Consider the following 11,802-nt stretch of genomic DNA (forward strand, 5'->3'; position numbering starts at 1 on the left):
TTCTGCTGCAAGGCTCCGGTCTTTCCTACCACCCGACACAGCGGGCGAGGGGACGTGGGGGGCCGGGGGACAGAGGCTGACGTCCCCAAGTTATGTCGCCCGCCTGGGAGGGGTCTTTCACACTGCCCTGATTCTGGGCGTGGGGTCCTGCCCCCACCCCCCAAGACGGAGGGCGGGCGTGGAGGCGGGCGGGCTCTGCGGCTCCCCGACCGTTGGCATTAGGATTACCCTTGCCCTTGCCCCCCTCCCAGGTAGCGGGAAGGATGACCACGCTCACGCGGCAGGACCTCAACTTTGGCCAAGGTAGGGAGGCTGGGCCTGCGGGCCCGGGGGAGGGCCTCTGGACCGGCGGGCTTCCCGAGCGCACGGGATTGTGCCCTTTCAGTGGTGGCCGACGTGCTCTGCGAGTTCCTGGAAGTGGCCGTGCACCTGATTCTCTACGTGCGCGAGGTCTACCCGGTGGGCATCTTCCAGAAGCGCAAGAAGTACAACGTGCCGGTCCAGGTGAGCCCCGCGGCCGGGCGGCCCAGAACCACAGAGCGAGCAGAAGTTTTTGTAAAAACTCCCTTCCACCTTCAAGGCCCGGCCACCTCATTCGCCAGCGGCCTGCCTGTGCCCTCCATTTCCGGAGGAGTGGGCCTGCTGTCCCCCCACAAGGGAGTTCCCCTTGTCTGAAGCTAGGCGCTAGGTCCTCCCCTAGAGTTGCCCTGGGGGCCTGGTGGTGTTTTAAAAGCTCCTGGAGCTGGTGAACCTCAGTGTGGGGAGGGGATTTCCAAAAACCTCCAGGACCATTTACCCTAAACTCTGATGGGTCAGGGTTGAAAGGCAGACTAAACAGTATCCATGCCATGCTCCTTCAGTCCCTAGAAGTGCCTGTCCCTTGGAAGGCACCCAGTAAACACTCAGAAGAAATGAATTCTGGAAGGGGCCTGGACTTACAGAATGGACAGATCATCTCCAACTTACAACGGGTGCAGTAGAAACCACACCGGGGGGCACGGTGGCTCACGCCTGTAATCCCACCACTTTGGGAGGCAGAGGCCGGAGGATTGCCTGAGGCCAGCCTTGGTAACTTGGTGAGACCTCATCTCTGCAACAAATTACGAAAAATTAGCTGGGCATGGTGGCGCACGCCTGTAGTTCCAACGACTTGGAAGGCTGAGGCAGAAGGATTGGCTGAGCCCAGCAGGCTGAAATAGCTGTGAGTGTGCCACTGCACTCCAGGCTGGGCAACAGAGTTAGACTCCAACTCAAAAAAAAAAACAAAACCAACACACATCTCAAGGACTCATACAAGCATTCTGCTTCTCCCTTTCAGTACAGTAATCAAGAAATTACATGAGCTATTCAGCACTTTAGTATAAAAACGGCTTGTGTTAGATGCTTTTGCACAGCTGTGGGCTAACAAGTATCCTGAGCACATTTAAGTTAGCTAAGCTATGATGTTCAGTAGGTTAGGTGCAGAAAATGCATTTTTACTTACAATATTTGATGAGTTTATCTGAATGTAATCCCATAGCTGAGAGCACCTTTCCAGGGAAAATGAAAAAAAGAATCCACACTTAGTGAGCCTCACTGTGTACTAAGTACTTACCAAATCTTCACTTTATGAGACTTTCACAGATGAAGAAAAAAGATCAGAGAAGTTAAGTAATTTGCCTGAGGCCAAACTGCTTCTTTTGGAATACAGTTAGGTTTTTGGATATTTTCTCTGGAAAAATGCCCATGTGCACAGACTCATAACTTTATTATTTGTGTAATTGTAGGGCCTTTTCAGACTCTGGAGGAGTCCACGAACCCCACATTAGGAACCCCTAATGTTACCGTAAATGCTAGAGTGGAAGTTGAATTCTTGTCTTCTAATGTCTCTGCCTCCGTGCATACACATTCATGTTCTTAGTCCCATGTGGGAAAGTTGGGTCTCCACAGGGAGCTGCTAGATCTCTGTCTGAGGGCACATTGGGCCCTGGACTCCCGCGAGGGTGTTGGGTGGTCTCCCGTCTCTGCTTGGGCCTCACCAGCCAATGGGGTTGTGTGCAGATGTCCTGCCACCCGGAGCTGAATCAGTACATCCAGGATACACTGCACTGTGTCAAGCCGCTCCTGGAGAAGGTGAGGGGGCACCAGGCCCCTCCAACTGCCTTACCCCTGGTTTGTCCTTCCCACTCACAGGTCCAGCTTCAGGAGGGGGTGATGCTAGGACCATGTGGAGTCCCCATGGCTCTCACTTCCAGATGCCTGTTCCCTGCACTCTAGACGTGTGCCATGTTCAGGGAGTCTGGGAGCCTAGGCTTATGGAGCTGGCTCTGAGTGGGGCTACCCCAGAGGGTTCTGGGTTTTTCTTACATCGCCCCCCACTTCTGTCTGCGCTGGGCCCCTCAGGGTTTCCTCTTGTCTGGTCTCTGAGATGTCCTGGGACACTCGGAGACCCTCGGCCTCGTAGTTGAGCAGGGCTGAGTGTGTGTCCTTTCCCATCCTTCTGTGGTAGGCAGGGGGGAGGCAAGGTGGGGTGCCGGGCTCTGGACTGAGGGGTCCTGTCCTTGCAGAATGACGTGGAGAAAGTGGTGGTGGTGATTTTGGATAAAGAGCACCGCCCAGTGGAGAAGTTCGTCTTTGAGATCACCCAGCCTCCCCTTCTGTCCATCAGGTGAGCTGCCTCGCCCCTACACCTGCCAGCTGGTGTGAGGTCTGTCTCCAGGGATACCCCACCTCTGTGTCCCCAACCCTTCAGGGCAGCCCCTGAGTTCGTTGGTAAAGGCCTGAGAGGAGAAACGGCAAGACGTGCCAACATGACAAGGCTCCAGCCTGTCAGTGGCTGAGACCAGGCTGGCCAGGCACCACCCTCTGGGCAGCGCACAGGTGACACAGACACCCTCCTGTGTCGCACCTGGAAAGTCATAGCATTGGAGAGTGGCTAGTCCCAGTCTCTCTCTTTTTCGTCTGGAGTCAAGTGTCTCACTCTTTGTCCAGACTGCAGTACAGTGGCATGATCACAGCGCACGGCAGTCTCAAGCTCCAGGGCTCGAGCCATCCTTCCGCCTCGGTCTCCTGCGTAGCTAGGACTACAGGCGTACGCCACCACACCCAGCTCACTTTTTGTTTTTATTTTTTTGCAGAGACAAAGTCTCACTGTGTTGCCAGGCTGGTCTTGAACTCTTGGACTCAGGCAGTCCTCCCACCTCAGCCTCCCAGAGTGTTGGGATTACAGGCGTGAGCCCAGCTCCTACCTCGTTTTGTAGATGGAGAGACCAAGGTCCAGAGAGATGACAGACTGCCCGGGGTAATCTGAGTGGTGGCAGGACCCAGGCGCCAGACCCAGTTTCCTGATTTCCCAGTCAAGCGCTTAGTCCATAGTCAATTAGAAGTTGACCTTGGACGCATAGGTTAGCTGGTCAGCTGATGAGATCAGGTTACTGGAATCTGGCACCAACCTGTCCCATTGGCTGTGTGGTCTCAGGCAAGCCCTCTCCCCACCAGGCTTGGTGTCCTGGTTCTCTGGCCAGGGCTGCACTTCAGAACCACTCGGAGAGGCCCGTTCCCTCCTCCCTGCATTTGGGATGGGGCTGGGCATTGGCTTTAGACTCCCCAGTGATTTTTAACTGTGTGCACCAGTTAGGGAGCCAGGCCCTAGATGCCAACGCTCAGAGGTGTTGGAGGGCCCCTTGGCCCCAGGCCTATGCCCATGGTGGGAGGGCGGGTGGGCACAGCGTGATGGGAGACCGCCTTTTGCTCCCAGCTCAGACTCCCTGCTGTCCCACGTGGAACAGCTGCTCCGAGCCTTCATCCTGAAGATCAGCGTGTGTGATGCCGTCCTGGACCACAACCCCCCAGGTGTGCTGACTCCCCACCCCCTTCTCTTGGCGTTTCCATGGTTACTTTGGGTTGGTCTGTGTTCCTAGGTCCCTGTTAGGCTGCACTGAGCCTCATCTCTTCCTGCCCTTCAGAACCTCTTCCAGGAAGCTTCCCTGATTGACTCCACCTGACTTCATTCTCCTTGTTGACTGTGCCTTTTCTTAGCACTTGCTTTACACTCTGCTTTGGGGGGCCATCAAACCAGCGAGGAAGGTGGGAAGAGGCTGGGCCCAGCTGCAAGCACAAGGCGGCCCAGCCTCCAGCAACCTCTTGCCTCCCCAGGTTGTACCTTCACTGTCCTGGTGCACACGAGAGAAGCTGCCACCCGTAACATGGAGAAGATCCAGGTCATCAAGGTGAGGTGACACTGCTTGGGGACGTGGCTAGAGACTCTGGAAACATGGTGCAGGCAGGCAGGGGTGTTGCTGTGGCCACTGCTCTCATGAGGATTCGTGGGGACTCGCCTGGCACCTGGCATATCCTCACAGGCCTGGCCACTGGTCCATCCACACTGGGAGCACAGGGGAGTCCAGGTGGAGGCATGCTGGGGCCGGCGCTCACCAGGCTCTTCTGAACTGGGGGCTCTCTGGGGGCTCCTGGCCTGCCAGTTTCAGGTCTGGTGCTTGACCTCCGTAGACTTAACCTCCCCGATAGAGGAGCCTGGGCGTCCATGTCACCAGCAGCTCCCCGGTGATTCTGATGCTCCCCGGAGTCAGAAGCCCCCAGTCTGGAGCGGGGAGGGGCAGCAGAGTCAGGCCGGGATCCAGCCCCTCCGGCCCCTTCACGCTGGCCCTTGCCCTAGGACTTCCCCTGGATCCTGGCGGATGAGCAGGACGTCCACATGCACGACCCCCGGCTGATACCTCTAAAGACCATGACATCGGACATCTTAAAGGTGAGCTTTGAGGGGACTGGGAAGCTTTATTTAGGAATTGTTTGGTGGGGAGGGCGGGGGCTGAGGCCTTGCCAGGGGGCTTGCAGATCAAGGCTCAGAGGAGGGGGCTGGCTGCTGTCCGGTGTCAGGCTCCCTGTTCTCCCTTAACCCTGCCTGTGACCATGCGGCCCTACCCCAGGAGATCTGCGATCTGCCTGCTAGGGCCCCAGGCGTCTCACTGACCATGGCCATTTATTTCTGTCCATTAGATGCAGCTTTATGTGGAAGAGCGAGCTCATAAAAGCAGCTGAGGGTGCCCCCACCACCCCACTGAGGCCAGGACTGTCAGGCTTCGGGGCGCCCGCCTCGGGCAGCGCTGAGGGCCACCCCGATTCCAAGTGCTCTTATTGCCTCTGTGATGGGCTGCTGCCCTCCAGCCCGGGCCGCCGGGTCTGGGCACCTCACAGAGGCACCTCCCCAGGAGGGCAGTGGAGGATTCTGGGACCGTGATTCCTCAGCCTCTGGGGCTCCACCGGCCACACTGTCTGTCTCAAATGCTGTGCTGTGAGTCGTTTCAATAAAGGAGCCCCAAGGGCTGGGCTGAGCTGGGCTGTTGCTGACCACAGTGGGGGAGACAGGTGTGGCCACGTGAACTGGGGGAGGGCTGCTTCTCCACACAAGGGCCGGGCCCCCGCCACCTGTAACTCAACCCCAGGCTGGTTTTACTGAAAACATTTATTATGACAAAATAAATGTGTGACGGTGAAAGTATCACAGACCAGGACTGAAACCAGCAGAGCTCCCAGGACGGGACGACCTCACTGCCCGCTCTGGGGACAGCTCTTGCCCAGAGGGGCCCTTGGCTGAGGCAGGCAGGACGGACAGACGGCTGTCGGGTGGCAGACAGTCACAGGGTGCCGTGCAGCTGGGCCACGTCCTGCTCCTGCCTCAGCTCAGGCTGCGCTGAGGTGGGGGCCGGGTTCCTGGCTGTCCTGGGCGTGACAACGATGCTGCTGTTGGTGACTCGGGGCCCGTACCAGCCCGCCCAGTAGTGGGTGTCCTTGCCCCCGTGCTGGAAGAGGATGTGGCGGACGCCTGGAGGGTAGTCCGAGAAGGTGTAGGAGACCTAGGGGAGGAGGGGGGAGGAAGTGACCCCCGGGGCTGGGGGTGGAGTGGGCTGGCCCTTGACTGGAAGGAAAGGCAGGCACCCCAGGCCCTGGGAGGAGTGGGCGGGCCTCACCTCTGTCCACGTGGCATCATTCCACTGGGGCACTGCCATGGGTGGGGGCTCAAAGGAGGCCAAGACGATGTAGTCGGCTGAGGCCAGCTGCACTCGGATGTGGTAGGTGCAGCCGCAGTCTCTTCTGGCGGCGAACCTGGGGAGGGTGGGGTGAGCCCTGGGGAGAGCCCTGGGGCAGGGGTGGCCCGGGCAGGTGGGCTCGAAGCTCGAAGCGTCACCCCCTGAGCCTGGCTGGAGCCTCCCTGGCCTTACACTTCCCGTGCCCCACTGTGGCCCAGGGTAAGCAGTCTGTCCATGCTGGGCCTCAGTTGTATTGACCTTGAAGAGCAAAAGGCCCTCTGCAGAGGCCTGGTCTGCTCTAGCCAGGTCACTTCCAACGACTGGGCTGTAGACTCCATGGGAGTCAAGTGCATCGGTGGCCTGTGTGACCTCTGCTCAGCCCAGCCACCCCTCCCCCCACAGCCCTGCACACCCCTCTGGGGCCTGGCCAGAGCTGGGGTTCTGCTTCTGCCATGGGCCAAGCCAGAGCCTAGCACGGCTCAGTGCGGGGAAGAGCTTGGGGAAGCCCAGGGATGAGTGGGGCGAGGGGCAGGGAGGAGAGAGGGCCTCGGCCTCCACCGAGTCCAGGGAGGGCCGGGTCCTCTGCTGCTCAACTGCCTGGCTGACAACTCACTGGGGGCATTCGTCTCCCAACCATATCATAGGGTGCTAGGGAGGCCAAGAGGTGCTGTCGGGAGAGTATGAGCTGCGTCTGTGGGCAGAGGGCAGGCAGGTCAGGTCTGCCTGGCTCTAGGGGCAGCTTTGCCCCAGGACACAGTGGGCACTTGCCACAGGCTGGGTCTGAGTGGGTGTGGCAGTCACGAGGCAAGGATGGAGCGGGTGCAGACACGAGCCTCACTCACCAGTCCGTCACCACGATGTCGGGTCGGAATGTGTCCAGCAGCTCCTCCCAGTAGCCCTCGGCTTTGAGGTCCACCAGCTGGGACTTGAGGCACATGCTGGAGAGCAGAGAGGGGGCTTGTGTTCCTGGGTGTGCTCTGCCCGGCCCTCCCTCGCCCACGCCAGGGTGTTCCTTGGCCACTGCAGGACAGGCCTGGCTGGTGCCGACTCTGGCTCCTGCCCCAGTACCGTCCCAAGGGAAACATGCAGGAGGTCTGACCCCAGTGAGGCCCAGTCTTCCCAGGCACGTTCCTAGATGAGGGGCCCTCACACAGCCTGGTCATCCCGATTACTCGATGGGCTCCGGCCCCCTTCAGTGGATCGTACCCGCTGCCCCTGAACCCGGAAGCAGTGACTCTGAGCAGGTGCTGGGGTCCCCACCCTCAAGCTTCACAGAGGAACTCACTTAGGAGGGGAACCCCAAAAAACCTGGAATTACCTTTAAGAGGATAGCCCCTTGCTGTACAGACTTCCCCCATAAGGTAACTATTCTAGGAACCCACTGGCATCCTTGTGTACCAGCTAACAAGAGAGGCTGCGTTTGACTTGAGTGATTTTTTCCTTTTTTTGGAGATTCTTTCAACATGTTCACCCATTTTGGGATGGGTGATTTGCGAGCACACCTGCCCACACTGCGCTGAGTGTTCAGCAGTTTTTGCCCTAAAATGGCGTGACCTCTGAGCCCCACCCTGCTGATCACCCAATCTCGCCCCGAGCGACTTGGTTTTCCTGGTTGAAAGAAGTCTTCAAAGGGAAATGGTCTGCTGAAATGGAAGAGGTGGAACAAAAATGGCAGAAGCACTAAAAGGCATCAAAACTGATGAGTTCAAAGGCTGTTTTGAGCAGTGGAAAAGACGTCTGGATAGGTGTCTTTCATCGAGCTGGGAATGGTGGCTTATGCCTGCAATCCCAGCACCTTGGAAGGCTGACGCAGGAGGACTGCTCGAGACCAGGCGTTGGAGACAGGCCTGGGCAAAATAGTGAGATCTCATTTTTACAAAAAAATCAAAACACTGGCCAAGCATGGTGGTGTGTGCCTGTAGTCCTAGCTAGTTGGGAGGCTAAGGCGGAAGGATTGCGTAAGCCCAGAAGGTCGAGGCTGCAGTGAGCTGTGATCCTGCCTCGGGCACTCCAGCCTGGGCAACAGAATGAGACCCCCAACTCAAAAGAAAAATGTGCTATATCAAATAGAGTACTTTGAAGGTAACTGAAGTTCAAACATGCAAGAATATACAATTTTTGGCCAGGCTTGGTCGCCCAGCCTGTAATCTCAGCACTTTGGGAGGCCAAGGGCAAGAGGATCGCCTAAGCCCGGGGGTTCGAGACCAGCCTGGGCAACTCTGTGAGACCTTGTCTCTACAGTAAATCAAGAAATAAGCCAGGCATGGTAGTGCATGCCTGTAGTTCCACTACTTGTAAGGCTGAGGTGGAAGGATCACCTAGGCCCAGCAGGTTGAGGCTGCAGTGGCTGTGAGCATGCCGCTGCACTCCAGCCTGGGTGACAGGGACTCCAACTCAAAAAAAAAAAAAAAAAAAAAAAATATATATATATATATATATACACACACACACACATACAATTTTTTATAAGTTCTGGGTTTTTTTGGGTCCTCCTATTGTAGGCCTAAGACTCAGCAAAGGTCCCCTGACCCTCTGCCCCCTCCACAGAAGCCTGCTCCATTCAGTGTCTTACTCGTAGGATGTGACAAAGTACTTCTTAACCTTGGGGTCAGGAAAACTTGTTCCATGGTCTCCCGGGAGGCTCTCCACCTTCCAGCGGTCACCCCCATTGGAGTCAAGTAGCCACGATTTCATGTCCTCTAGGAAAAGTGGAAGCAGCGGTGAGATCCCACCTGGCCCCAGAAAGACAGGAGGGAGGGCGCTCGGCATCAGTAGGCCTTTTGGGAGGTGGGCTTGCTCGTGCTTGGCTCCCAGGGTCTGTGGATGCTGAAGGGTTAACCAGCATGTTCCTTCTCAAGGGCATCATATAGCCAAGGTCAGCACTCCCCCTGCCCACATGCACCCAAGCTGCACCCTCCTCCAACACGGTCCCATCTGTCCTCATCTCTGATCTGGGACCTTGTCTGCCACTCAGTCCCTAACTGCTTGACTCCTACCATGAAGCTGGGGAAAAGAACACATACAAGGGGACCCCCCAAAAACCAGAATTACTTTTTCAAGTGCAGGCCCTTGTAGGCTTCTCCCACTAGGTAAGTGTTCTAGGAACCCATCGGCATCACTGTACCTGCCCACACCATGCCGAGTGTTCAGCAGTTTTTTACCAAAAACTGCATGGCCGCTGTGCCCCCCTCCTCCCTATTCACCCAATGTCGCCCTGAGTGACTTTTGTTTCCACGGATGAAAAAAGTTCTCAGAGGGAAATGTTTTGCTGATGTGGAGGAGGGAAACAAAAAAAGGCAGAAGCATTAAAAGGCATCAAAACTGATGAGTTCTAAACTGTTTTGAGCACAGGAAAAAGCATCTTGATAGCTGTATTGCATCAAACGGGGAGTACTTTGAATGTGACTGAAGTTTAAACGTGTAAGAATACGCAATTTCTAAAATACATTCTGGTTTTTTTTTTGGGGTCCCCCCTTGTATTTTCAGAAATCTTAAAGCAAACCTTTTCTCACTTGCACTTGCTGTGGGGTGCCGGGGAATGTCCAGCTGTCATTTCTCAGAGACTTACATTACGAAGGGCCTGGAATGGTACTGGCCCCAGCTGCTAATGTGAGCTCATCCCAGGATGGCTGCTTACTTGACTTCCTCTGACACCCAGGGCCAAAGGCCCTTGGTTAGCCGGAGGGGCTCAAGAGGACGGACTCGCGGGTCTGTTGGCGTGTCATGGGAACCCAACATTCCGATGTGGCTCAGAGGGCCCTGCCCAGGGCAAAAGTGCCAAGTGGGGGGGTCAGGTACCCTCTGGGCTGGTGGCTGTGGTAACCTGCATTCATGGAAGGACCTCCATGAGGGGCCTCAGCTGGTTGGAGACTGCCCCCTTCCCACCAAGCTTAGGAGACTTTAGAAAGCAATGGCACTTCCCCCGAGGCTGAGCTTCCGGCACACTTTTTCAAGTGACTCACTCCCCCCAACAGGAACCCACTACTCTTCTGGTCTCTGGGGACCCCAGTAGAGAGCCAGAGGAGTAATGGAAACCCAGGGTGGGCTGCAGTGAGCATGAGCCCAGGGTGAGGCCAAGCCCCAGGGCGGCTCTGTCAGATAGTGTGAGCCCAACAGAATCAGGGCAGCCAGCGAAAGCGAGTCTGGGTGTTGTCTGCGGAGCCTCTGGGAGGGGCTTGAAGCCTTCTCAGTCAGGACCCGACCCTGAAAGTCAGGCAGTTCTGAATATCTGGGCAAGTGCTGGGGCCTCAAGCTCCCCATCTATAAAATGGAGCCCACCTGGATGGTCTGGCCAGTTCCTGGGATTCTAGTGGGGATAAAGAGGCGAGAAGGGGCCGGGCTCGGTGGCTCAGCCTGTAATCCCGCAACTTTGGGAGGCTGAGGTGAGTGGATTGCCTGAGCCCGCGGGTTCGAGACCCGCCTGGGCAGCGAGATCTCATCTCTACAATAAATAAAAAAATCAGCCGGGCGTGGTAGCGCATGCCTGTAATTCCGGCTGCTCAGAAGGCTGAGGCGGAAGGATTGCCGGAGCCCAGCAGGTCAAGGCTGCGGTGGCCGGGAGCGGCCACTGCACTCCAGTCTGAGCGACAGAGTGAGACTCCAACTCAAAAAAAAAGAGGCAAGAAGGGGGGCATTCTGGGTACACAAACCACGCCTTGTGGTCAGCCACTGCTGCAGCCCCAAGGAGCAGTAGGATGCCTGGTCCAGAAGCGGAGAGACGGGGAGAAGGCCCTGGCAAGTATAAGAGAATATCACAGGCTAAACGGGCCTCAAACATGAGCACGGTTGCCTCAGAACCTTCAGTTTCTTTGTCTGTACAGTGGGGAGAACAGGAGGGCCGAGAATAGCATTTGTGAAGACCCCAGGTCTGAGGCCCTTGGTAAGTGGCGGGCAGCTTGGACTGAAATACAGGGCACAGCTCCATCGGCTGCGTGGCCACAGTGTGTCCATGCATTCGGCAAATGTTTAGTGAGCACCTGCCACGTGAAGGTGTCCCTGCAGACACGGGACAGAGTGGCACGCAAGGTCCATGGGGCCCCAGGAACATGAGGTTTGTGCCAGAGGGAAAAAGATAATTATAAAAAGTGCTACAGGACACAATGGGGGTGCTATGGGGGGGCACTGTTTTGAGATGGGGGCTCAGGGCAGGTCTCTGAACTGAGACCTGAAGAATGAGGAACCAAGGGCACGAGGTACCTGTCAGGGGAATGAGAGAACATTCCAGAGGTGTGGGAAAGCAAGTGCAAAGGCCCCGAGGCAGCCCCCCACCCCGCCAGCCACCTTCAGCACACGGGTTACGCAGGAGGTTCCTGCGGAGGCTGCACAGGAAGTAGAAGATCTTCCAGTCGGCCACGGGCTGGTCCCAGTCCTCGGGGACGAAGCCGGCGCGCAGGCTCTTGCGCTTCCAGAGGGTGGTGACATCGATGAGGTCGCGCCAGAGGCTGCAGACAGGGCGGCAGTACAGCAGCAGGTCCTGGGCGGGCACGTGTGTGAATACTTCCAGCAGGATGCTCTCCGGAAGCTCGTTCATGCTGGCCAGGGCCATGGATGCGGCAGGCGGGCACCCGTGGCCTGTGGGGGCAGCAGACGTTACAGGCTGACCAGGGGCAGGGCCCTCAGAGCCCAGGGGCCAGGGACTGTTCCATGGAAACAAGGGGTTAGATGGCGAGCATTTCGAGGGTCCTTCCAGGGCACAGGAGGCCTGGCTAGACGGGGTGGGGGAGGTATCACGTGATGCATAACCGGAAGAAAGCAGCACAAACTTTTTTTTTTTTTT

At 57.0% G+C, this 11,802-nt stretch overlaps 2 protein-coding genes across 2 annotated transcripts in view; one reads left to right on the forward strand and one right to left on the reverse strand.

Annotated features, from left to right (window-relative positions):
* Positions 1–5,330, forward strand: part of MAD2L2 (mitotic arrest deficient 2 like 2) — a 14,693-nt gene extending 9,363 nt beyond the window's left edge. The window contains exons 2-9 of the mRNA XM_008073535.1: positions 252–303; positions 386–504; positions 2,041–2,112; positions 2,547–2,647; positions 3,737–3,831; positions 4,135–4,208; positions 4,655–4,747; positions 4,996–5,330. Of these exons, the coding sequence (XP_008071726.1) occupies positions 264–303; positions 386–504; positions 2,041–2,112; positions 2,547–2,647; positions 3,737–3,831; positions 4,135–4,208; positions 4,655–4,747; positions 4,996–5,037 (636 nt within the window). The 5' untranslated portion in view covers positions 252–263 and the 3' untranslated portion in view covers positions 5,038–5,330. The remainder of the gene's footprint in view (positions 1–251; positions 304–385; positions 505–2,040; positions 2,113–2,546; positions 2,648–3,736; positions 3,832–4,134; positions 4,209–4,654; positions 4,748–4,995) is intronic.
* Positions 5,331–5,446: 116 nt separating this feature from the next.
* FBXO6 (F-box protein 6) lies at positions 5,447–11,728 on the reverse strand. The gene is made up of 5 exons (XM_008073533.1): positions 11,307–11,728; positions 8,599–8,725; positions 6,869–6,964; positions 5,967–6,102; positions 5,447–5,852 (listed from the first exon to the last, which is right to left on the reverse strand). Exons 1-5 carry the CDS (start codon positions 11,569–11,571, stop codon positions 5,634–5,636), a joined length of 843 nt encoding a protein of 280 aa, XP_008071724.1. The 5' UTR covers positions 11,572–11,728; the 3' UTR covers positions 5,447–5,633.
* Positions 11,729–11,802: the final 74 nt, after the last annotated feature.

Source organism: Carlito syrichta, unplaced genomic scaffold (assembly GCF_000164805.1).
Source record: "Carlito syrichta isolate Samal-C Ts95f unplaced genomic scaffold, Tarsius_syrichta-2.0.1 Scaffold115707, whole genome shotgun sequence".
Lineage (NCBI taxonomy): Eukaryota > Metazoa > Chordata > Mammalia > Primates > Tarsiidae > Carlito > Carlito syrichta.